This window comes from Podarcis bocagei (genome assembly GCF_964188305.1).
Source record: "Podarcis bocagei genome assembly, chromosome: 18".
Taxonomy (NCBI): Eukaryota; Metazoa; Chordata; class Lepidosauria; order Squamata; family Lacertidae; genus Podarcis; species Podarcis bocagei.
Genome location: NC_138144.1, coordinates 8981047 through 9006974, shown reverse-complemented (window position 1 = coordinate 9006974; position 25928 = coordinate 8981047). Strand labels below are relative to the sequence as shown.

At 47.2% G+C, this 25928-nt stretch overlaps 1 protein-coding gene and 1 long non-coding RNA gene across 2 annotated transcripts in view; one reads left to right on the top strand and one right to left on the bottom strand.

Moving 5' to 3' along the window:
* LOC308577782 overlaps nt 1-21030 on the bottom strand; it is a 31048-nt gene extending 10018 nt beyond the window's left edge. The window contains exons 1-2 of the long non-coding RNA XR_014003682.1: nt 20944-21030; nt 13226-19530 (exon numbers count right to left, since the gene is read on the bottom strand). This is a non-coding gene — a long non-coding RNA (uncharacterized lncRNA). The remainder of the gene's footprint in view (nt 1-13225; nt 19531-20943) is intronic.
* Nucleotides 19529-25365, top strand: LOC308577752 (vomeronasal type-2 receptor 26-like). Its single transcript, XM_081178184.1, has 5 exons — nt 19529-19958; nt 20251-21060; nt 21775-22002; nt 23343-23469; nt 23738-25365. Exons 1-5 carry the CDS (start codon nt 19692-19694, stop codon nt 24634-24636), a joined length of 2331 nt encoding a protein of 776 aa, XP_081034310.1. The 5' UTR covers nt 19529-19691; the 3' UTR covers nt 24637-25365.
* Nucleotides 25366-25928: the final 563 nt, after the last annotated feature.

The following is a 25928-nucleotide window of genomic DNA, read 5'->3' as shown; positions in this document are numbered from 1 at the left end:
TCAGGCGGCAGCTGGAATACTGTGTCCAATTCCGGGCACCACTATTTAAGAAGGATGTTGACAAATGGGAAAAAAACCCTCATCCCCCAGAGATATGCTGGCTCAGAGAGCCCCCTGAGCTTAGACTACGAAGCCTCTGAGGGCGTGCAGAGTGCAAATCCCCCCAGGGGCCCCTCTCCCTCCTGGGGGCCCTGCCCCTGCCAGCCTCTCTGGTCTCTGAGGGCGTGCAGAGTGCAGATCCCCCAGGGGCCCCTCTCTCTCCTGGGGGCCCTGCCCCTGCCAGCCTCTCCGGCCCTTGGTTGACTCTGGCCAGCTGGACGGGCTGCAGGCGCTGGAGTCCCTGGCGGACGAGGAGGGTCATGTGGCCCTCGGAGGGGAAGGGGCCACCTTCAAAAGGCCCTGCGACTCCCGCCAGCCTCCACCGGCAGACTTCCCAGCATGCACTGCCAGCTCCGTTGGGCCAATGGTCGAATCTCAGCATGAATAAATTTGAAATTTACTCGTTTTTCCAGTGTATAACCACATAATTCAATCTCAAGGAGTCTTATGTTCGGCTTCGCTTATTAGCTTTATGGATAAATTAACCTCTATCAGGTTTCATTTCATTTCCCTCACGTCCTTCTTCCCAGCATGCTTTGCTGCCCCTTCTTCTCACAAACATGGATCCTGTTTCCTTTAATTGAAATTTACTCATTTTCCAATGTATAACTAAATAAATTAATCCCAAATTGTCTTTGGTTAGGTTTCACTTATTAGCGTTATTGGTAAATTACCCTTTATTAGGTTTCTTTCCCTCACGTCCTTCTTCCCAGCATGCTTTGCTACCCCTTCTTCTCACAAACATGGATCCAGCTTCCTTTAATTGAAATTTACCCATTTTCCAACGTATAACTGAATAAATAAATCTGAAAGTGTCTTTTGTTAGGTTTCACATATTAGCATTATTGGTAAATTATCCTTTATTGGGTTTCATTTCATTTCCCTCACGTCCTTCTTCCCAGCATGCTTTGCTGCCCCTTCTTCTCACAAACAAGGGTCCTGTTTCTTATTATTTTATTTCTCTCTTATTCTTCCATTTAAACTTGATGGAGGGGCAGAGCGATGGAAAAACCGAGAAGGCTTTTCCTCACAGCCTTTCCCTCGCCCTTCCCAGGCTGCCCTGCGCAACCTTCCTCCTGGCCTGCTAATAAACCAATAATCATCAATTATTATACTCATAAACCCCCATAACCCAGGAAGTCGCGAAGAGACCTCGTCCTTTTCCTCCTTCCCTTGGAGGCACCGAGAACGGCTTCCCCCTTTTCCCGACGTCCCGCGGCTCCTGCGCCCTGGACAACAGAGGCCAAAATGGCGCTGGCCACCCGCCAGTTGTTTTACCTGCAATTTAGAGCTCCAAAAATGCTTTAAATGCATGTTGAGGCTGTGATCTTCATAGTGCTTTTAATATTCTGTTGGGAGCTGCCCAGAGTGGCCAGGGAAAGCAATATTATTACTATTACTACTACTACTACTACTATTATTATTATTATTATTATTATTATTATTATCTCATCACCTTGATTGCAATGATACCTAATATATTATAATATAATATAATATAATATAATATAATATAATATAATATAATATAATATAATATAATATAATATAATATAATATAATATAATATAATATAATATAATATAATATAATATAATATAATATAATATGCCCAAATATAAGCCGCTCCCTTAAAATTCCGCAGGCACTCTCTCCTGTTCCATTTTACCGTATGTCTGTTCCGGCAGCGATATTGTAAAAGCCAGCTTTCGTAAGGCCGTGAATTGAAGCCGCACTTTAACCTTTCACGGTCAGAATTTGGGAGGAAAGTGAGGCTTATATTCAGGCCAATACGGTAATGTACTACGACAAAAACTATCCTATCAATTTACAGAGCACTCTGATATGCATGTTCATTAAATCAAGTTTAATGATGATGATGATGAAAAGGCGTTGCAATGGAGGAGTGCAGGGAAAAGAGAACTCCTGGCACGCATTCTTTCTTGCTACAGAATTAAAAGATTTCTCTGCTTTTCTCCTTCTTTTTCCCTTGGGTGGTGTGTTCAGCGGTCGCCCTCAGGGGAAACAGGTCCCCCCCCCCCAGGAGGAAATGGACTGATCGGAACCTGGCTGTGACATCGGCTCAGAATCCCAGCCTCACTTGACAGTTGAGGCCAACAGCCGTTTGGTGGTTTCTCTGCAAGTGAATCAGAAAAAACTGTTATTAGACACCGAAAAAGCAAAGTCTGAAGACTGATGTCTGGGGAAATGGTGAGGGGACCAGCAGGAAACTGCTAAGGGAGTTTTGAGTCCTTTTATTCTGTTGCAGTTGCAGAGAAAGGAGGGTGGGGGGTGGGGGGGTGGGGTCCGCCCCAGGTGTCATCACTGAGGGGGGTGGCAAAAGGACATAAAGCCGTGTTTAAAATAAAAATAAAAATTGGGCTCACCAAACCTTTTAGTTGAGTCAAAAAACGCGGCTGGCACTGGGCGCCGCACCGCGGGGGCTGGCACTTACCGGGGGGGGGCCTGCAGAGTGCCTGATCCACGCATCTCTCCTGGGAGTGACGTGGTGGCTTGGGCCCCTGCAGGCTGGGTGCTGCCTGAAACGGCAGCGTGGGGCTTGCGTCTGCCCCCTGCCTCTCCCTCAGCCGCCCTACAGCTGGGGGGGAGGTGGCAGAGAGGCTCCAGGCAGCGCCCCCCGCCCGCAGGACCCCCGCGTTGAACCGGGCACCCGAGCGGCTGGCTATGCCGCTGTTCTGTTGTTTCAGTTATGGGTGCCTTGAGAGTGAATGTGCTGTGCTTGCTGCCCCACTCGTCCTGATGGGCCAGCCCCCATGGCGCCAGGGCTGTAGGGCTTCCCTGGCTAGCGACTCAATGGGGGCAGGAGAGTCTGCCTTCTGGGTTCCTGCCTGTCTCATTTTGGGCTGCTCTCTTTCTCCCCTCTCCCCACCGTCAACTCTGGGGTCCTGTCTCTGCTAGCAGCCAGCCATTGAGGAGGACATTCTCAAGGAGGACGAAGGAAAAGGCAAGGAGGAGACCGCAAGACGGCTGGATCTCCTCAGTCCTGACTGGGTAGGTGGCCGTGGCCTAAGCGGTGATCAACCACAGAATGAAACTGTTGTTTCAGTGACTTCCGGGTTAGCGCGATCGACTAATGGCGGATTCCCTCCGAGCTCCGGAGGGAATCGGCTCTACTGAGGACGGGTCTTGCCGCGGCGGCATCTTTTTGGGAGATTGAAACCGGGAAAAGGGGGGGTGAGAGTTATTTGAATCTAAAAGCAGGATAATTTTATGATTTTTATGTTTAGTTATTATGTTTAGTAATTAACACGAAAATCGGGAAATTGGTGGAAGGGAGCTTAGGTCGACCTTTGGAAAGGATGTAATGATTATAATTGATATATATAAGTTAAATTTGGTTAATTAAGAAGAATTAAGTTAAAATATGATTTAATATTTTAAAGATAAGAGACTAGAACTTGCTGAACTAATTACTGGAATTAGGATGCATGAAGGGGAGGTGCGGGGAAGTCGGAGAAAGTGGTTATGAAAGTAAGAATTGGAAATTATACATGTTTGTCTTTGTCTTTTTGTGTTTGTTATGTCTATATAAAATGTGAAAACTCAATAAAAATTTATTTTAAAAAAAAGGAACTGTTGTTTCAGTTATGGGTGCCTTGAGTTTTAATGTTTGGTTTGGTTTTTTAATTGCTCGTCTTTTGCATCTTTTCCTTGCAGGTTCCGAAACTTTCCCCAACCAGCTCCCCCAGCAGCCTTTCCCCCCTGTCCTCTGTGTCCTCCCTGTCTTCCCTCGATTCCTTCTGGGATTCCGTCAATGAGGTACGTAGCAGACAGAGCAGGAGGGAAGCCCTGCTGAGCTGCACAAGGGCAACCCTGAGGAGGAGGAGGAGGAGGAGGAGGAGGAAGCTGGCCAGCCAGGCCACCTTCTAGACGGTGGTGAGCAAGGGGGCAAACAGGCAGGGGGCTGCTAAGGGCAGACCATGCTTGCTGCCCCACTCCTCCTGATGGACCAGCCCCCCATGGCGCCAGGGCTGTAGGGCTTCCCTGGCTAGCGACTCAATGTAGGCAAGAGAGTTTCCCTTCTGGGTTCCTGCCTGTCTCATTTGGGGCTGCTCTCTTCTTTCTCCCCTCTCCCCACCACCACCTCTGGGGTCCTGTCTCTGCCAGCAGTCAGCCTCTGAAGTGGCTATCAAGGAGGAAGAGCCACAAGAACAACCAGGCAGCCCCCCAGAGGAGGACGGGGAGGACAAGGAGGCCCTTGATTTGCCATGCCCCCCACCCGGAGAACACCTGGAGGCAAGCGTAATTGAGGTCAGACAAAACATACACTCATTCATGACATGAAAAGCTTCCCTGAACAGGGCTGCCTTCAGATGTCTTCTAAAAGTCAGAGAGTTGTTTATTTCTTTGACATCTGCTGGGAGGGCATTCCACAGGAGGTGCCATCACCGAGAAGGCCCTCTGCCTGGTTCCCTGTAAATTCGCTTATCGCAGTGGGGGAAACGCCAGAAGGCCCTCGGAGCTGGATCTCAGTGTCCGGGCAGAACGATGGGGGTGGAGATAATTCTCCTGGGTTCCTTTTGGTTTGGTATTTGTTTTGTAAGATATCTCTTTAGAATGAGTTTCCAGGTGGCTCCTGCCAAATGAAGTTATTAATTGCAAAGTGGGTTTGGCAATAATAAAACCATGTTGGCGCTTCGCAAAGCCGGTTCTCTCTGGGGGTTTCCTGCCTCCTATACCTTCCCCCCACCCGCTTGTTCTTGGTTTTGTGTCTCGTTCAGATCTCTCCAAGGCTGACCACATGAGAACCTGGGAGAGGAGTGTTCCTTCCTGACTACAACCCTTTCGTATAACGCCTCGCCCCCAAAAAGAAAAGGAGGAGCCTTCTTCGTGTGGCTCCTTCACAAACGGTCTGGAGGGCAGCAACACAAGAAGGGGCCTTTTCTGTGGTGGCTTCCCACTTGCGGAATGCTCTCTCCAGGGAGGCTCATCTGGCGCCTTCATTATGTATCTTTGGATGCCAAGCAAAGACGTTTCTCTAGAACAGAGCTTCCCAAACTGTGTGCTCCTCCCAGGGCTGGAAAAGGGCTAGTTGAACTGAATCCCTGTCTTGCGAAATGAGGCATGTCTCCAAAGTGTGTCACCAACGTGGAAAGTTCTGCTCCAGAACCAGCCTTTGGCTAATGGAACAACGCATGGCCTTTTCAACATGCTTGTGGATTGGGAGGTTGGCTTATGAGTTCGTTTTTGTTTTTAATACATATGCTGTGTTTTTATTTTGTATTTTTATGCTGTAAGCCGCCCTGAGAGCTTCAGATGAAGGATGGCATACGGGTTTAATCAATCGTTTGATTGTTTGTTTGATTAATGATTGTGGCATTTTCCCAGAATCTGGAGCTGAATTGTTTACTTTTCTCACAGGACTGCCAGGAAGAGAGGCCCCCGAAGACCCCCACTTGCCTGGCTTCCATCATCTCCTGGGTCCACAAGGTCTTCAGAAGAGCGCCGCCACCAACACCACCAGTGCCACTGGGGCAACCCAGTACAAGCACCAGCAGGGGGCGCAGGGAGAAAGGAGGCCACTCTGCGCGCGGCTCAGGCGCTGGATGCGGCAGCATCGCAGCTGTGTCCACCCCGAACCAAGGTGAGGAGGAGTTGGGAGGCTCGCACCGATTCACCCGGGGAGATTTTGTCACACACACCCCAGGGATGACACTTGGGGCGATACCTCCCCCCCCCCGCACCCACCTTCCTCCGTCAGTGGTGGCAGGGGAAGTAGCACCTGGAGGCGCCAGAGTCCTAAGGGACATTTCCTTTTTGTTGTCCTTCCACAGGTCTTAATCCTTGTGGTACAAACTGGAGAGGAGGAAGAAAAGATCAGAACGCGGAGGCAAGCCGGGCGAGAAACCCAAACTCTCGTGGCCCTACGCCGGCGTCCCACACGGCCAGCCCCAGTCCTAGAGCCCGACACCTTTTGAGAAGACAGTGGGCAAAGGGTGGACGGCGAAGGAGAAGTGCGAGAGAATGACAGCGTCTGCGGTGTTGGAGGAGAAAGAGAAGGCAGGACTGAGAGGGGAAAGATTCTGGAAGGTGGCTTGAAAAGAAGGGGCAATATGGCGTAGAATCTCAGCTAAAGCATCCCAACAGATGGACATCCAAACTCTGCTTCAAAACCTCCAAGGAAGGAGAGTCCATAGAATCATAGAATCATAGAGTTGGAAGAGACCCCAAGGGCCATCGAGTCCAACCCCCTGCCAAGCAGGAAACACCATCAGAGCACTCCTGACATATGGTTGTCAAGCCTCTGCTTAAAGACCTCCAAAGCAGGAGACTCCACCACACTCCTTGGCAGCAAATTCCACTGTCAAACAGCTCTTACTGTCAGGAAGTTCTTCCTAATGTTTAGGTGGAATCTTCTTTCCCACGATAAATACATCAAACATTAAAAACTTCCCTAAACAGGGCTACCGTCAGATGTCTTCTAAAAGTCAGATAGTTGTTTCTTTCCTTGACATCTGCTGGGAGGGCGTTCCACAGGGCGGGCGCCACCACTGAAAAGGCCCTCTGCCTGGTTCCCTCTTTGTGGCACAGGTCATCATCCGATGAATTGGGAACTTCATTTATTTCTGTGTTTATATTTAAAGAAAATATGCATTTTAAAAGTACTGCACCTTGATTGTAATATTAAGAATGCACTTAAAATTACTATGCACAACAATGAATACGGGATTGCAATGCACACAGTTAAGCAGCATAAATATTTGCTAACTAAGTCTAATATTACTATCTTGTTGTGATTATTATTACTTTTATTGCGACTAATACCAGTGGCTCACAAGACTCAGCTCCATTCTGCCTTGGTCAGACCCCACCTGGAATACTGTGTCCAATTCCGGGCACCACTATTTAAGAAGCATGTCGACAAATGGGAAGAAACCCCTCACCCCCCCCCCGAGATATGCTGGCTCAGAGAGCCCCCTGAACTTAGACTACAAAGCCTCTGAGGGTGTGCAGAGTGCAAATCCTCCCAGGGCCCCTCTCTCTCCCGGGCTCACCTGGGGGCCCTGCCCCTGCCAGCCTCTCCGGTCTCTGAGGGCATGCAGAGTGCAGATCCCCCAAGGGGCCCCCCTCTCTTCCGGGCTCACCTGGGGGCCCTGCCCCTGCCAGCCTCCTCGGCCTCTGAGGGTGTGCAGAGTGCAAATCCCCCCAGGGGCCCCTCTCTCTCCCGGGCCCACCTGGGGGCCCTGCCCCTGCCAGCCTCCCCGGCCTCTGAGGGTGTGCAGAGTGCGAATCCCCCCAGGGGCCCCTCTCTCTCCCGGGCTCACCTGGGGGCCCTGTCCCTGCCAGCCTCCCCGGGTTAAATTTGAAATTTAACCGTTTCTTCCAGTGTATAACTAAATAAATAAATCCCAAGGTGTCTTTTGTTCGGTTTCACTTATTAGCTTTATGGATAATTTCACTTCTATTAGGCTTCATTTCATTTCCCTCACATCCTTCTTCCCAGCATGCTGTGCTGCCCCTTCTTCTCACAAACAAGGGTCCTGTGTCCTATAATTGACATTGACTCGTTTTCCAATGTATAACTAAATAAATGAATCCCAAATTGTCTTTTGTTATCTTTCGCTTATTAGCTTTGCGTGGCAATTCCCGCCCCCTCCCACAGATGGAGTAAATAAGGACACCAGACACCAGAATTTCGGTTAATGGGCGAAAATGGCCACAACTTGATTGATTCCAGGTCAGAGTGGTCTTGGCTTGAGGCATTGGCCCTAACAGACTATCTGGTCGGACCGGGAAGGGTTAAGCACCAACGGGGGAGCCCCCCCCCCCAGATGCACATCCCTAGGCGCTCCCCAAGGGGTTGCCGCTCGGGAGCGCGCTTTAGACAGCTGCTGTAAGGAAAGAAAGGGGTGAGCCAGGGAAAGAAAGGGGTCAGCCCCTTTGAGAGCAAGATCCTACTCCGGGCTGTGGGCCGTATCCAGCCGGGTTCTTCTGATGCCCAAAGGGGCTCCAAATGAGCCATTTCCTCTTCGGTCCCCTACGGTCTGCAAATAATAACACCCTCAAGGTCCCAGGCCTGAGAGAGGTTAGGCTGGCCTCAACTAGAGCCAGGGCCTTCTCGGCTGCAGCTCCAACCTGGTGGAACGCTCTGTCACAAGAGACTAGGGCCCTGCGGGACCTGACATCCTTCCGCAGGGCCTGCAAGACAGAGTTGTTCCGCCAGGCCTTTGGTCAGGGCGCAGCCTGACTCCCTCCTCTGGCAACCTGCACAGAATTTTGTTTAATCGGTTGCCATCTATTTGATTTTAACTAATTTTTATAATGAAATATTTTTAGAATGTGTTATTATTTGATTGTTTATTTGACTGTTGTTAGCCGCCCTGAGCCCGGCTTGGCTGGGGAGGGCGGGATATAAATAAAATTTACTATTATTATTATTATTATTCTGCAGGATGAAGCTCCAGGATGTGGAGAACAACCAGGGCTGGCGCCTCCAACCAAGCAGCGACCGGGACCTTGCCAGCCAGAGAGCCTCCCAGCTCTTGCCACTGCTGGGGAAGTCTTCTCCTGCGCCTGCAGAGGCCAGGAGGAAACAGCCGTGGCAGGTCTCCGCGGGGATGCTGAGACGGAGGACTCTGGGAGAGAGGGAGGTCCTTCCACCTCCCCAGGTGGGTGTGATGTGATGCAGTGAGAACCAGAATTCCCCAAGCTGGTGCCCTCTAAATGGGCTGTGTGCTGGTTGCGGCTGGTGGCCACTCAGATCCCCTTCACTCCAGCAACTCAGGCTTCAGCAAAAGGAACTCACCGTGAGGTCTGGAGAATCGCATCTTGTCGCTGCGGATGATCACGCTTTACATTGAAATTTGCAATCGGTACCAGTTGTAGAGCTCAGTCCTATCCGTATTTACCCAAGGCCAGAACTGACCCAGGTTGCCTGCACTTAATGGGGTTACGCTATCCTCTGGCTAGGGGGACGCGGGTGGCGCTGTGGGTAAAAGCCTCAGCACCTAGGGCTTGCCGATCGAAAGGTCGGCGGTTCGAATCCCTGCGGCGGGGTGCGCTCCTGTTGTTTGGTCCCAGCACCTGCCAACCTAGCAGTTCGAAAGCACCCCCGGGTGTACGTAGGTAAATAGGGACCGCTTTCTAGCGGGAAGGTAAACGGCATTTCCGTGTGCGGCTCTGGCTCGCCAGAGCAGCGATGTCACGCTGGCCACGTGACCCGGAAGTGTCTCCGGACAGCGCTGGCCCCCGGCCTCTTGAGTGAGATGGGCGCACAACCCCAGAGTCTGGCAAGACTGGCCCGTACGGGCAGGGGTACCTTTACCTTTACCTTTATCCTCTGGTACCGACTGCACGTTTCAGTGTAAAGCATGATCATCCCCCACGACAAAATTCAGTTCTCCAGACCTCGTGGTGAGTTCCTTTTCCTGAGTTGCTCTTCTGATGCCCTTATGTCCAAAGGGGCTCCAAATGAGCTAACCAACCAGCGCGCCATTTCCTCTCTTGCAGGATGGCTTCCTTAATAAAGAAGCTCTGGAGAAGAACATCAAAGGTCTTTCTGCTGCTGGTGAAGCCATCACCCATGGAGGCCAGGCCGAACACTCAGTGAGATCCAGGATTCCCCAAGCTGGTGCCCGATCAATGTTCTGGACTATATGGCTGAGGCTGGTGAGAGCACATTGAGGGGTTCAAGCTGAGGGGAACGGGCATGAGCTATCGGGAACCCAGCTTGGAGGAAGGTCCTATGGCAGATGCAAGAGGTGACTTTCCCCTGTGGGGAGGCTTGTGAGAAGGAGTGGTGACCGCCAGCCTGGGTGGCTGTAAAGAGAACCAGGCAAACTTGGGGAAGCAGAGAAGGCAATCAGTGCAGGATCTGCAGACCTTCCCTCTTGTCAGTCTCTGATTGTAGCTTCCTTGGGGCAGAGACCTGCCTGCATGGCAGATGCCACACATTCTCTCCCCTCTCCCAGGTGCTGCTGACAGGGCTTCTCTCTCTTCCTCCGTTCCTTCTTCCCTGCATGCTTTGCTGCCCATTCATCTTACAAACAAGTAGCCTGTTTCCTATAATTGAAAATTACCCATTTTCCAATCTATAACTAAATAAAGAAATCTGAAGGTGTTGCGGAAGGGTTCCAGATTAATTTGAAATTTACTCGTTTTTCCAGTGCATAACCAAATAAATAAATCTCAAGGTGTCTTTTGTTCGGTTTTGCTTATTAGCTTTATTGATAAATTATCCTTTATTAGGTTTCATTTCATTTCCCTCACCTCCTTCTTCCCAGCATGCTTTGCTGTCCATTCTTCTCACAATCACTTCTACCCCCCTCTTCAGTAAAAAGGTTCCCAGAGCAGCTGGCAGCTCAGTAAAATGCAAGACACTTCCCCTGCCCTCAGCCTGTCAAACTGAAAGATGCAACACAAAAGGAAAGAGGGATGAGGAGGGAAGAGGTTATATAATGTGAGAAACATGAGGCTGGACTAGGCAGATCTTTCCTATGAGTTATTTAGGAAATAGAGAGCCTCGGGGGACATCTTGGCCTGCTCTGTCCTTCAGACTTCTTTACACTGCAATTTTTGTTTTGTTTTTGTCCCAGAGCTTCAGGAAATGGAAGAGGAAGAGGGGTCCCTCCAGGAATGGCCTGGAAGAGACGCCTAAATTGGAGGCGGTGGGCCCTTAACTGGGGTTCCCATATTTCAAAACGTAAAAAAACGGACACGCAGGCCAATGGCCCACCTAGTCCAGAATCCTGTTCTCACTGTGTCCAGCCAAATGTCCAAAGGGGGAACCACCAAGCAGGATCCAACCTCTCCATACATTTCGGAATAAGGAATGAAATTTAAATGGAAACACAAGCCACCACTCCACATTCAGGAGGACGGAGAACGAATAATATAAGTTGTTACTTATAAAGTCAAATCCACAAATAAATGCAGAGATGCGGATGTGCATGCCCCAATCTCCCAGGGTTCCAGGTGCTGAAGCAGATTCGAGAATAGTCTTAGAGTTTGGTCATAATCATAATAATCCTCGATTAAGCCTGAATATGCTTGTTTTAGTCCTTGTTGGAAATATGCTGAGTATTTTTGGGCATGTAGTTCGGACCATTTTACACTTTTGATTTGCAATACTGAGTTCGTCATCAGATGTGCTGGGTGTCTGCTTCCATCTGGGGTCCAGTCTATAGTCATTGTGGCGACCAACGGTAGGTGGTCACTCAGTTGGATATTTTGAAATGGGAAAATTTGGGGAATATGTCATGAGATACTAACATATAATCCAGGACACTGTTTGCAGAGGAGCTTATGTGTGTAAACTCACCCGGTACGTCAGGCGGGCAGTTCCCGTTTAGAATCACTAAGTTTAGACGTAGTACCAATTGGTAAAGAAGGGTTCCCGCTTCATTTACCCTTTTGTCTTTGGAAAGTCAAATCCACAAATAAATGCAGAGATGCCCCAATCTCCCAGGGTTCCAGGTGCTGAAGCAGATTCAGTTTCCTTGGAGACCGTGGTGTCTTCAGGAGGCATGGTTTGACTTGCACAAGCACACTCTGAGCAGAGGATCCACGACCCAACAGATCTTGCTTCTGCATTCAGTCCTTTTATTCTGTTGCAGTGGCAGAGGAAGGGGGGTGCGGAGGTTGGAGATTGGGGGCCGGGGCACATGACTAAGCAGTGTACAAATTAACCCAACAATCCTTTGCGGTAGCCATATCAGCGTTTCAATGAGCCAGTTCGATATCGGGGACTCTGACGTTGTGCACGGGAGGACCCCAAACTGGAAGAAAAGCCTTGCTCCCCAGAGAGACGCCGGCTTGGACAGCCCCCTCAGCTTCAACTACGAAGCCTACGAGAGCAACTCCGACTGCAGCTTGCAGGTTCCAAGTCTGTCCCTGTTTAGTAGCCTTTCCTCCCTGTCTTCCCTGGATACCCTTTGGGCCTCGCTCAATGAGGTACATAGTAGACAGAGGAGGACGGAAGCCCTGCTGAGCTGGGTAGCCCTGGGGCTGGGGAGGAGGAGGAGGAGGAAGCTGGCCGGCCGGTCAGGCCACCTTCTGGACCTGTTGTGGTCCAGACAGACAGGCAGGGGGCTGCTAAGGGCAGGCTATGCTTGCTGCCCCACTTGTCCTGATGGACCACCCCCCATGGTGCCAGGGCTGTGGGGCTTCCCTGGCTAGCGACTCAATGTGGGTTCCTGTCTCATTTTGGGCTGCTCTCTTTCTCCTCTCTCCCCACCATCACTGCTGGGGTCCTGTCTCTGAATCAGATGGCCATCCAACCATCTGCTTTAAAACCTCCAAGGAAGGAGAGTCCATGGTTGGATCCAGCTCCTTCTTTGGTGCTTGTGAGCAAAGTTCAGGCCAAACTTCCAACTTCCAAGCACACCCCTTGACTTCTGTCCAACATGTTTTTCTCCAGCTCTGCACCTGCTGCTTGAGCCATTCTAGACTCCAGAAAGTTATTGTGCTGAAACTTATTCCACTTGGAATAATCAAAATTATAGTCATCTCATCTTCTGAAAGCTCAGGAGATATTTCTGGGGGTAGCACAAGCCTTGGAAAGCAACAACAGCATGGCAATATTAATTGCGCTGTGACTGGGAAAGAAAAAGTCGGTGCAAAGAATATTTCCTGTGTTGGAGACAGACTGAGTCAAGATGCAGAGCTGGCGAAAGAGGGTGTGCCTGCCTTGCGCTTCCTAGCTCCGAAGGTAGAGTTGAAAACCACCCATATTGGGGAAAGCCCAGGCAGTCTGGCCTTGCAAGAGTCTTTGGGTTCTTCTGCTTTGCCTACTTGGCAGGTAAGAGGAGGAGGAGGCAGAGCCAGAATGAGATCCCTGCTCCTTCTGTTGCTGCTTCTGCTGCTCATGATGCCCTTTGGAGTCTGCGGGAACCACAAAGGGAAATGCCCCTTGAATCTGGTCATGCTTCAATCAGATGCTTTCAATTTCTACCGGCCTGGACACTTTCTCATCAGCGGGATCATCTCTCCAAAACGCTTTTTTTTGCAATCTCCATATGTCTTTTCTCAGACACCCTTCACCAGGATTGAAGTGTATGTACTTCACAGTTTCATGGTTCTCCAGTCCTTCTAGTGGTTCCTATTTATCAAGGAAATAGCCCCTTTCTCAGGGCTGGAGAGCCAAGGGCTGATGTTGCAGGACTACCTGCCCTTAACCATTGGGCTTGCTGGTTGGGGGTGATGGGAGCTGGGGGGGGTGTCTAGTAAAAGATTCCACCCAACCCTCTCCTATTTCCATGTTCTCTGGGTCTTCCTTAGGAAAACACTTTCCTACCTTTGATTCTGTGTTGCTTTTAGAAGAATGCAAGAATGTTAGTGAATCTGGTCAGGGTTCAAAAGGATGCACTGAATTTTCCCACCTGCAGGATGCCATGAAACTCAGGCAATTTCCAAGGCTCAAAGGTTTCATTCAATATTATTCCATTTGGACAATTCAGAAACTGTCGTTAAGGAATGTTACAGTTTTACAAATGGAATTTAAGATCCTCTAGGTGACTTTTGGTGGCTGAAGAGCAGGAAAGATGTACTTTAATTGGAATGATGAATAAAATAATATGAATCAGGAGACTTCCTTGTTCGTGGAGTCAGGTCTCTAAAATATGAAAAGGAATTATTCCTTTTTTCACATACACAACTGGCCTCATTTCTAAGTAGTGAGATGTTTGATATTTCTTCACGTGGAATCCATAGGTACCTGTTTCCTATCCCAGAGGGAGGCATGAAACTCTAGCAATTTCCAAGCTGCCAAAATTATTTTATGTTTATTCTATTTGGATCATTTGTGAACAACCTTAGCACAGTTCTCTTGACACAATACCACAGGAGAACTACAGCCCACTATGGGCTACATTAAAGGTTTCCTCCTCCAATCTCAGCACTTTTTCCTTTCTGTCACTTTTTTTAAAAAAAATTAGAAGTGTTTTAAGAAACTCCTGAAAATGGGTGGATTTTTATGGGCGAAGAACAGGAATGATATGCTTCAAATAAAATGATTATATAAAATATCAATCAATCAATCTTTATTACGGTCCAGAGACCCATCAAATCATTACAAATCAATACACAATTCATACAGCCTACCTCCAGGTTAAACAAGCATTTTGTTTAGAATATAGGGCTCATTCATTCTTGCAACCTCCGATAAAAACTTTGCCATTGCTAACGTTCTAGCATTTGTCCGGTCTTCCAGTAGGAACCTGACATAGTGAGCCTCTGATTTTCCTGGGAAAGGTACCAGCAAGGGTAGTATCAGTTCAGCCCTGGCCTGCTCATATTTTGCACAATGCAACAAAATATGTTTTATGGAATCGATGTCTTGAGCACACAAGCAAAGTCTGTCCTGGTAGGGAACTCCTCTCAACCTGCCATCCAACACTGCAGAGGGAAAGACATTTAGTCTGGCTTTGGTAAAAAGCCTTCGGTAGTTTGGTACTGTCAGGTTTTTGATGTAAGATGTTAACTTAAAGACATACCCATATTGTACTCCTACTCCCAGCGGACTACAGACTGTGTGTGATCGAGATCGCAAGTCACTGTGTGCATTATCCCATAATCTTTGCTTTAAAATCTTTTGGGCGCCTTCATAACCCAGGTAATACAGTTGAGGGGGAGACAGACCAATAAGGTGGCTTTTTTAGCCACGGTTTTCTGCCATTTGCTGACAAATTCCTCATTGGTCAGGTGTTGGTACAGACCCTTCCCTAGATTAAACACTGAAATCCTGAGCCAATGTTTTAGGGCAGCCCACCACGCTTTAGTTGAAATTGGACATTCACCAGCTTCTAACAGAAGTACAGAGTTGGGGACGCAGTTAGGTACCTGCAGCAGAGATCGTAGAAATTTTGCCTGAAAGCTTTGGCAGGTCCCCATTATGCCAGACATTTGCTGCATACAGGAGTTGGGAAACGGGCTTTGCGTTGAAAACCCTTAAGGCTGCTGGAACATATTTGCCGCCCTTTGTGAAGAAGAATCTGAGTATGGCTAGCTTAGTAATCTCCGCCTTTTGAAGGGAGGTTTGCCAATGGTGCTTCCAAGATTCTGTATGCTGGAATGTGAGCCCTATATAACTGAAGTATTTTATCTGTTCAAGGTTATGGCCATCCAGCACCCATTTAGACCGGGAGAATCTTCTTTTGAAGACTAAAATTTTCGATTTTTCATAATTAATGGATAAACCATTTCCAGAACAGTAATCAGAAAATTTCCCCAACAGATAATTCAAACCCGGTCTGGAACGTGAGATGATGGCCGTGTCATCAGCATATAACAACAAGGGGTCCTTCTCATTCCTATTTTTGGAATGTGTCCATCTGGGTCCATTAAGTTCTCTTCTAGGTCATTTAAGAATAGACAAAACAATGTGGGGGCCAAAATACAACCCTGTCTCACCCCCCTAGTCATCTCGACACTGTTCGATAGCTGTCCCTGTTGACCGCATCGGACCTGCAGTTTGGTTCCATTATACAGGGCTTTTATGAGAAAGAGAAGTCGTTTGTCCTGCAAAATCAGACTTAATTTGGACCATAGCTGGGATCTGGGGATGGAGTCAAATGCTGATTTCAGATCCATGAAGGCCACAAAGAGTTTACCCTGTAGAGGCCTGGTACACTTCTCGGCTAGGAAGGACAGCATTAGACAGTGGTCTGTTGCTGAATGGTTCTCACGAAAAGCTGCCTGGGCTTCAGATAGCATATTGTGTTCATTTAGAAAAGTTGTCAGTTTGCTACTGAGGAAACGGGCATAAAGCTTCCCAATTATTAAGAGCAGGCTAATTGGCCTATAATTGGAAGGTACATTTGGGTGGCCTCTCTTAAAGATTGGAACTACTATAGCATGTTTCCAGCTATATGGTACCTTCCCCGAGTTATTTACTACCATAAAAAGTGCTGCCGGAAGCGGAGGCCACCAGTGCTGGTTTGATGTGATCAACTCAGCTGGGATAAAGTCTTTCCCCGGAGCCTTTCCACTCTTCAGATTCCCAATTAATGTATGGACTTCCTCCACAGTAACCGGCCTCCAATGAGGGAGCAGTGACAATTCTGCCCTGTCATCCTCCTGTAAGCTGGAAGGGAGGTTTGGGTTTTCCATAAATATATTTCTGAAATGGTTCTCCCAAATCTGAGCTGGAATGACACAGCTGGGGGCTGAGGAACTATTTTTCATTGAGTCGGAGACTAGTTGCCAAAAGAGTTAATTTCATTGTTTAGTGAGGCATTCAATAGCAGGGACCAGGAATTTTGTTCGGACTGCCTTTTTTATGAGGACAAAAGGGCTTTATACTCTTTTTTGATTTTGAAATAAGATGGAAGGAAGTAGTTTAATCCAGTGTTTCTATAGGCCAAATAAGCGTTCCGTAAGGCTTCCTTCTTGGTCAAACCAACCGCGCCCTTTAGCAGTGCATGGCTTGCCGGCTGAGTTTATGTTGACAGAGACCACATCCTGCAAGGACTCAATGAGATTTTCGTAAGCCGTCAGGGAGGAGTCTATTGATAAATTGCTTATTATAATTGATCTTAACTTAATTGCAGTTTGTGAATTCCCTCTCTTCTCAACTGCAATTGCTATCTCAGGTGTCCATTTTTTTCCTACGCAATGCTGGATCATTTGCTTTATCTATATCCTCATGTTCTATGTAAGAGCGCTGAATTGAGTTTTGGCCAGTAGTGGAGATGATTAGAGGTAGGTGGTCGCTTTCAGTCCTATTATCTATGGTGAATTTTTAAATTGATTCGAAGGCCTCTCTGTTAGTGAGACAGCAGTCTACTATGCTAGATCCATTTGTATTTATGAATGTATACTCGCCTTCTCTGTGCCCGGGGAATGCCCCATTAGCAATGATGAGGTCAAGACTTATTTGTAAAAAAGCCAGGCAGAATCCAGCATAGTTGATTTGGCAATCTTTCAAAAGTCTACGAGGGGGTGGGTTTAGAAAGAGGGCGCTATTTTCCTTTAGATCTCTTAATATTGGGAATTTTATTTCCAGGCTAACATCATTTGAGCCTATTATGATGACATTCATATCTCCCATTAGGTAAAATGCCGGTCCAGGGTACCCAATTTGTAGGGAATAAAGGAAACTATGGAATTTACGCCACGTGCTCTCTATCTGTGTTTGCACTGTATATGGCGGGATATAAGCTGAAACAGGAATGATACTCTTGGATTCCAGATGCAAAGTGATCCCCAGTGCCAGCTGCTTGAAAACTGAGCACTCAGTAACCTGTGACGCCAACTTAGTGGAAACCAGAGTTACTAGGCCCCCCCTCGGTCGTCCCCTTCCGAGCGGTTTAGAGGCCTTGATTTCATAGGCGTCGTAACCGTCGAGAACTATGTTGTCAGTTGCCCAAGTTTCCTGCAGCATTCTTATGTCAAAACCCGTTATATATTCACGAAATGGCTCGTCCCCTAGTTTGTTAGCCCAACCCGCTATGTTCCATGAGATAATGTTAAGGCTGCTCGTTCCATAACTGGCTTGGCTTCATTGTGGTGGGGAAATTGTTATCAGCTCTCTCACTGGTTCGGTAATGATGCAACCGTTCTTAGGATATGCATGGTGTGGTTGTTCTCGGGGTTGAGTTGCAGCATTTTCCCGATTTCCCGGCATCGACGGTCTTATCTGAATTGCTGGGACCATTGGGAGGTCTTCGTCAAAGACAATTAAATCTGTCTCTGGCTTTCTATGTGTCCCATTTCCCTTGGGAGGGGCGTCACTTGGCATTGGCTGATCAGATTCCAGCTGGGGTAAAGAGTGGTGAAATTCCGGATCTGCCAAAGGCGTAATGGAGTGTCCTATCTTTGAATTATCTAGATTGGGCTGTCGTTCTTTGTGTGTTTGGCCTTTTTGCTCTGACGTTTTCCTCTCCAAGGGAGTGTTGCAGCTGGGTTCACCGCACATATTCATCTTTGACAGCCCTTCCGAATGAATCATGGCCCTATGGCGAAAGCCCTTCGGCAGAGAGGGCGTTGATTGCTTGGGGTCGGTCCGGCTATACGACAAGTTTGGCAGTAGTTGTTTTCGTTCTGTGTCTTTAAAAACACGCCTCAAATCAATATTATAGTCCTGTAAAAGGGCCCTATATTTCAGTAGCATTTTAGGGGTAGCTGAGTCAGAAAATGTCAGCATGAGTCTAGTGTGCTGAGGGTCCGTGCAAAGCAAGTTTATCGCGATCAGAGTGTTGCAATGGATATTTAGTAAAAGCTTAAAGTTTCTCTTCACACTGTCGATTGATTTCCAGTAAGGCAGCATACCATTAAAAGGCTATATATCGAGAGCTACTTGAGTACTTTGTAGGATCAGGTCCCTACTTTCGCTTTTGTTGGTTTTAGTATTTGTAGTCTCTAGTACTGAGTGAGCTAATTTTGGCTGCCAGGAGCACCAACTCCGTCAGGAGAGATGTTGCCTTTTCTAATTTGATGTTAATTTCCTCCTCTGTTCTTGCAGTCAGCAGGGAGTGGTCCACAAGTATTTCCGCATAGAGCAGTGCCCCCTCAGATGGTAGTTCATGAGCGCTCATCTCAGCATTCTCCCCTGGGTGATCTCCACCCATTAAAGCATCCCCGCCTACCTGGGAATGAGTTCTAGTTGATGTAGTAGGTTCTGAGTTCTGTGCTCTTACAAAATTGTCCATTTTACTCTGCTTGCTCTTCTGCTGTGGGCTCACTTGTGGAGATGAGGCCAGTCGTTTCTTTTTCCTAGGCATTTCCCCAGAGATAGAGCAGCTACTAATTTCTGCTGTAAATCAGGAAGCTCGGCGTCTTCCCACGATAGGGCGTCTAAACTCCACTCCTGCTGATAAGTAGTGTCTCTAAGACTTTTAACTCAAGCCCTTGACTCAAGCTTTGTAAATATAATAGCTGCCAAATGACAAAGATAAAATACTGAGGCTGATAAAAGCTAATAAAAAACTGATAAAAATAATAAAAACAGCATCAACTGGTGCGGAGCTCAAGTCAACGCTACCACTAACGACGACGCCATCTTTGGGCTTTTTTAATACAGACCTCAAGTGTGTCCTCATTGGTGGAGTCACTGATCCAAACATGGGCAAAATTATAGATTTTACCACACACTCAAACCTGAAAGCCACCAGGCCTCATTTGTAACTAAAAGGGGACTGAGGTATTTGGTGCTTCTCCTCGTTCAGTCAAATGGTCTCTTATCTACCTATAGTCTAGCCCCTTGGAAGGCGCCAAAGACCACTGCAGAAAGCAACCTGTGAAACAGCTTCCCAGTATATCACACATTTTGAGGGGCGCCTTCATTTCTTACTCATAGAACACAGTAGAATAGAATCATAGATTGCAGAGATGGAAGGAACCCAGAGGAATCACACCTGAAGCATCAATGACACATGGTCACCTTCCGAGGGAGTCTGTTCCACTGCTGAACAGCTCTGTGTGCTGTTTGCATCAAAGCTCCGGTCATGGAGCAGAAATTTCCAAATATTTGTTCTATGTTGGACAGGAAAAGGTTTGATATTAAAGCAATAAGATAAATAAATACTAATCTTTGTGGATCATATAATGTTTCCTCCCTCCCATTAATATGAATATGTTTCACCCTTTTTAAATAATTCATTTATTGCAGACTGTCAACTTGGTTCACCTCGTACATGTTGCATTTCCTGTTCACCATCCAAGAGATCAACCAGGATCTCAGGATCTTACCCAACATTACTCTGGGCTACAACATCTATGAGAACTATTTCGATGCAATAATAACTTCGGACGCCATGCTAGAGCTGCTTGCAGGCAGTGGATGCAATATTCCCAATTATCACTGTGGAGAACAGAATCACCTGCTGGCTGTTCTTGAAAGAAGCAATACTGTCATCTCAAAAGTGATTTCAGCCTTGTCAGGCATCTACAAAATCCCACAGGTAAGTAGTGGGAGAGCATGGAGGGACAGAGAATTTCAACTGCATAAAATACTACTTTTTCTTTGGATAGGTCAAGCAGGGATATTTTTAAAAATGGGAAAATCCTGAGCTATGGATCCTACATCCCTTTTTCAAAACTGACCCTTCACCAACTTGACACTTCCAGATGTTTCCGACTAAAACTCCCATCAGCCTCAGCCAGCAGAGATTTAGATATCAGTCATTTCAGATAATTAAATGTCTGTTATTCTGAAAGTAAAATAAATTGCTGATCTTTTGCTTTCCTTGCTAGATCAGTTATGGCTTCACTGCCCAGATTCTCGAAGGTAAAACCCTGTTCCCTTTTGTCTACCGGATGAGTGCCAAAGAGGAAAGTCAGTACCAGGGGATTGTTGAATTGCTCCTGTATTTTGGATGGACGTGGATTGGCCTCTGCACTCCAGACAATGACAGTGGAGAAAGATTTGTGAGCACTGTGAAACCTCTGATGCTCAGCAAAGGGATCTGCATTGCTTTATCAAAAAGAGTACCAGAAAGTGATATGGATCAATTTATCAGGCCCGGGGAACCTTTTTCCCTATGGAGACAAATTGGGGTATTTGTTTCCTATATAGCCAATGAAGTGGATATCATAACACTCATGGCAATACACGATACCTATGAGAAGGAAATAGGGGCGAAAGTCTGGATCACAGCAGCTTTGCTAGAAATCACAATTGGCTTTTTCCTACCTCCAAATCTATTCCAGCACCTCCATGGTTCTCTGTTCTTTGCAATTGAGACTGGATTAAGGAGCAGCAAAGGTGGCAAATATAAATTGCAGACCAATCTTGTGGATTATTTCAATCAAGCATTTCAGTGTTCATATTCAAAGCATCAGTTGTCCGTGAAAGGCAGGATAAGATGCAGAGAGGAGGAGAAACTGCAGCCATTGCCCCAAGAGGAGAATGAGAGAGTCCTGTTTCTAGACAGCTATAGCACTTACATCACTGTTCACGCTGTGGCTCAGGCCTTGCATGCTTCGCTTTCCTCGAGATCCCAGAGGAGGCTGATGGTGGAGGAAGGAGAGCAATGGGGACCCCAAAGGCTACAGCCGTGGCAGGTATTTCCTTCCCCTTGTTGCAAACTACAGTCCACACAGATGCTGATCTTGACTGGGGATAGACATGTAAAATATCATAGTTAGTATTAGTAATAGTAATAGTAGCATACCGCCCAACATTTCTCTGATGAAAATAGAAACATCCCATTCCATAATGATAATCTTACAGTTTATACCCAGGGCTTTTTCAGGGGGGAACTCACTGGAACTCAGTTTTGGCCCCTCTCAGGTGGGTGCCATTGCCATTCTCAGAGGGAGGTGTTCTTGGTGAGTTCTGGCACCTTCCTTTCTAGAAAAATAGCACTGTTTATACCCCACACATCTTCTTCAGTTGCCTCAGCACTCTGGGCAGCTCCCAACATAAAGAAATTCATACTAAAATATAAAAAAACTAAAAATTCCTGATACACGATTGGACGCCCTGTGGGTTGGATAACTCCACATCTGCCAACATTTCTCCAATGAAAATAGCGACATTCTAAGGAAAAGTGGGAAATTCTGGGATCACATGAAAAACTGTCTCTAATTCAGGGACATCCCTGGAAAATTGGGGCACTTGCAGGGTCTGTAGTAATACAAATAGCTGAATAGGAATTCCAGTCTACATGAGATACACGCAGGCCCCAAATCATAAGAGGTCGAAGTGAGTAGTACTGAGATATCCATCTTGGCTTCAAGGTTTCTCAGTGCTGGCCCTTTCCCCTGTCATTCCAGCTTCACCCTTTCTTAAGAGAAATCCGGTGTCTGAATACTTCCAGGGGCAGGCTGTGCTTGGATGAGAACTGGGAGCGACCAGCGGACTTTGATATTGTGAACTGGGTGATGTCTGCCAATAAGTCTCCTGGCCTTGTGAAAATTGGGAACATAAGGAGAGAGACGTCTGCTGGCATAAAGTTCACCATTAACCCAGAAGCCATTGAGTGGAACAAGAAATTCAACAAGGTAGGGGGAATCACAGAGGGAGGCGGCGAGGAGATGCTTATCATGTTTTTCCTTAAACAACGCTGAAAAATGACCATATCAGTTTGCCCAATGGTGTCTTGACCGTCAATAACAGCTGCAACCACCACTTCTTCTTTCCACAGCAGCTGAGATAGGAGGGGGATTTGGGGTGCTCAAAGAAAGGAGAGAGCCCAGAGGTCCTCAGAGAAGACACCATCTATTTCCGAGCCAGACTGAGAATTTAAAAATTCTGGACAGAATCTTCAACAGAAATACTACGTAGATAAGAAGAAAAGGGAAAACACCTAGTAAAAGTGAACTACTGGGCTTTCATACATGAAGAAGGATGGAAAGGAATTTATTTTAGAAAAGATAATTGCTGATTTATTGTTGATTTTTTTAATTTGTGTACTCAGTTCACTTGTAGATGTTGCAAATGTTAAACTATTGTACGTGCAGGAATTGAGAAGTGCACAGCTGTTGGTGAAGGATGAGAAGTTAAAAACAAATGAACGCTATTGTAATATAAGGTTAATGTTAAGGAATGGCATATGAACTAGAAATAATTAGGGAAATAAATCAGCAATAAGAGGAAACCTTGCAGAATGAGGAAACCAATATTTGGAAAAGTCATATTAAATTTGTCTTAATTAGTGATTGAGAGATTATTCGAATCGTGAACTTTGGGGAAATCACATTTCAGACTCCATTGCCTTTTTCTTTGAAGATTTATTAAGCAGGGAAGCAGGTAAACAGAGAAGAGGAAAGAGAGTTCTGTGGTGCAAACCTCAGTTGTCCTGATCTAATTATGAAGAACAAGATATTCTGGTCGCACCAATGGTCAGTGGGGGGTTGAAAGGACCCTGATGAGGGGTCAAAGGCTGCATTCCAGAGATCCATTTGAATTCACTCTATGTGTGAATTAAGGTAAAGGTAACGGGACACCTGACCATTAGGTCCAGTCAGGGCCGACTCTGGGGTTGCGGTGCTCATCTCACTTTACTGGCCGAGGGAGACGGCATACAGCTTCTGGGCCATGTGGGCAGCATGACTAAGCCGCTTCTGGTGAACCAGAGCAGCGCACAGAAACGCTGTTTACCTTCCCGCTGGAGAGACACCTACTTTGAATGTGCTTTTGAACTGCTAGGTTGGCAGGAGCAGGGACCGAGCAATGGGAGCTCACCCCGTCACGGAGATTCGAACCGCCGACCTTCTGATCGGCAAGCCCTAGGCTCTGTGGTTTAACCCACAGCGCCACCCGCGTCCCTATGAGTGAATTACATACCCACAAATACTCCTAACTGTTCCTCTTTCTTGCACCTTCTTGTCTTTCTGGTTAGGCCGTACCTCGTTCCAGGTGTACAGAAAGATGTCGACCTGGATATGCCAAGGTGGTTCTAGAAGGAAAGCCCATTTGCTGCTACGCTTGCGCTCGGTGTGCGGAAGGGACCTTCTCCGCCCAGGAAGGTGGGTGACTCCAAGGGGGAAGGAATTCCTGGAGTAAACACAGGGCAGAAATCCAGTCTCACACACTTTTTGTGAGAATTCTGCAGACATTGGGGAATGTGGCTCCTTCCTCAACTCCTTTAGGATTAATCACCTTCATTACATCCTGGAAGAGAGTTGAAAGGAATGATCATAAGGAAGAAATCTCTAGGATTTCTTCAAAACGTAATAGAGCACAGATCATTAGGGATGTAAGTGATGCTGCAGCCACTCTTATTCTCTTCCCCAGATGCAGAACATTGCACCAAATGCTCAGAAGATCACCATTCAAACAAGGACAGAGATCAATGTGTCCCCAAGATTACCACCTTCCTGACTTATGGAGAATATTTGGGAATGGTTTTAGCTTCCGTTGCCCTCTTCTTGTCCTTAATAGCAGGCATTGTGTTGGGAATCTTCATTAAATACAAGGAAACTCCCATTGTCAAAGCCAACAACCGGGACCTCTCCTACATCCTCCTCGTCTCCCTCCTGCTTTCCTTTCTGTCCTCCTTCCTCTTCATCGGGCGCCCAAGGAAAGAGACCTGCCTTCTCCGACAAACGGCCTTCAGCATCATCTTCTCAGCTGCTGTTTCTTCTGTCTTGGCAAAGACCATCACGGTGGTGCTGGCCTTCCTGGCCACAAAGCCCGGGAACAGGGTGAGGAGATGGCTGGGCAAGAGTCTGGCCAACTCCATTGTCATCTCCTGTTCTGGGGGGCAAGTTCTCATCTGCACCATCTGGCTGGGCTCTTCTCCCCCATTCCCAGAGTCCGACATGCGCTCCCAGGTGGAAGAGATCGTCCTGCAATGCAACGAAGGGTCTGTGGCCATGTTCTACGTTGCCCTCGGCTACCTGGGCTTCCTGGCTGCCACCTGCTTCACGGTGGCTTTCCTAGCCAGGAAGCTGCCTGGCTCCTTCAACGAAGCCAAGCTGATCACCTTCAGCATGCTGGTCTTCTGCAGTGTTTGGGTGTCTTTTGTGCCCACCTACCTGAGCACCAAGGGCAAGTACATGGTGGCCGTGCAGATCTTCTCTATGTTGGCCTCCAGCGCTGGGCTTCTGGGCTGCATCTTCCTTCCCAAGTGCTACATTATTGTGCTGAGGCCTGATCTGAACACAAAGGAGCACCTGACAACCAGAAATTAAGGGGACATCTGATTCTTAAAATATTCCATGTGTATGACGTCTAGAACTGCATGAAGAAAACACACCTACTTTTCCACGTTGCTGTCATGGTCCGGTCTACAGGTGATCAAAGTCCCGGTTGAGGACGTTGGGTCCGGGGGCAAGACAGCGGGGTGGGAGCAGGAACGAGAGTCCAGAAGCCAGGGGTCCTAGGGTTGAGAAGCAAGGAGTCACAAAATCAAGGGTCCAAGGATCAAGAAGCAGGGAGTCAAGAAGCCGAAGTGTAGGGAGTAAAAAGCCCAACGCAGCAAGGCAGGGAACGTGTTGCTGTGGCAAAGAGCCGAAGGGAAATGCTGACCTTATATCCCTTCCCGGCTCTTGCCACCAGGTGCAGTGAGTTACCAAGCGGCCTCAGCTGTGTAGCCGCGCCTTGCCTCTCCAGAACAATCTCAGGAAGGCCCCAGTCCTGCAAAGCCCTACTGGTCACAGTGCCTGGCTCCTGACAGTTGCTCATTTTTCACCTCTGAAAGAGATTATGTTCATTCTCAGCCTAGGTTTGATGCAGTCCTGATGGTTTTGCTTTGCCAAGGACTACTATGAGTCCTGGTCTACTGCCCCTAGTTTGTAAAATATTATTATTATATTTAAAAATATTATTTTTAATAATTTTCTGTTTTAGGAAGTTATATTTATCTCACAATAAGATAAACTGGAGGGAGATAGGAGTTAGGTTTTTGATTTTGATTGCTTTGTCATCACTACCTATTAACCATATCAATTCTAATATTCAAAGATAATAATAATAATAATAATAATAATAATAATAATAATAATAATAATAATAATAATAATTTATTATTTGTACCCTGCCCATCTGGCTGGGTTTCCCCAGCCACTCTGGGCGGCTTCCACAAAGACCAAATATATACTAATATGTCATGCATTAAAAACTTCCCTGAACAGTGTTGACTGGGTTTGATACATTGACAATAATTTCTGATCAAATCCCACAACCCTCTGCATCTCTGGCCATTTCCTCTACTGCCCATGCCTCTGTCTTCACAAGTTGCGTACACAGCCCAGTTGCTTAGACAGGCAGGCGTCTTGGGTCATCAAAGATAGTGGGCAGTTTCTTTGATGTAGCCTTTCTGATATGTTAATCCTAGGATGTTAATCTTAGGGCCAGGAAACCGACCTCACATGAAGGTGATAATGATCGCTGTCCTCCTGGCCATCCTTCTTATCATATGTATTGATTGTTTATCACCTCCCAGGGTTGCCAAATGTCCCCCTTTGTAGTTCTGTTATTTGTT

What these genes read in the sequence shown, in the direction of transcription:
- LOC308577752 (XM_081178184.1), top strand. Translation starts at nt 19,692, where the DNA reads ATGTTGCATTTCCTGTTCACCATCCAAGAGATCAACCAGGATCTCAGG. An exon ending in GCATCTACAAAATCCCACAG is followed by an intron (nt 19,959 to 20,250) that starts GTAAGTAGTGGG and finishes TTTCCTTGCTAG; the next exon opens with ATCAGTTATGGCTTCACTGC. An exon ending in GGAACAAGAAATTCAACAAG is followed by an intron (nt 22,003 to 23,342) that starts GTAGGGGGAATC and finishes CTTTCTGGTTAG; the next exon opens with GCCGTACCTCGTTCCAGGTG.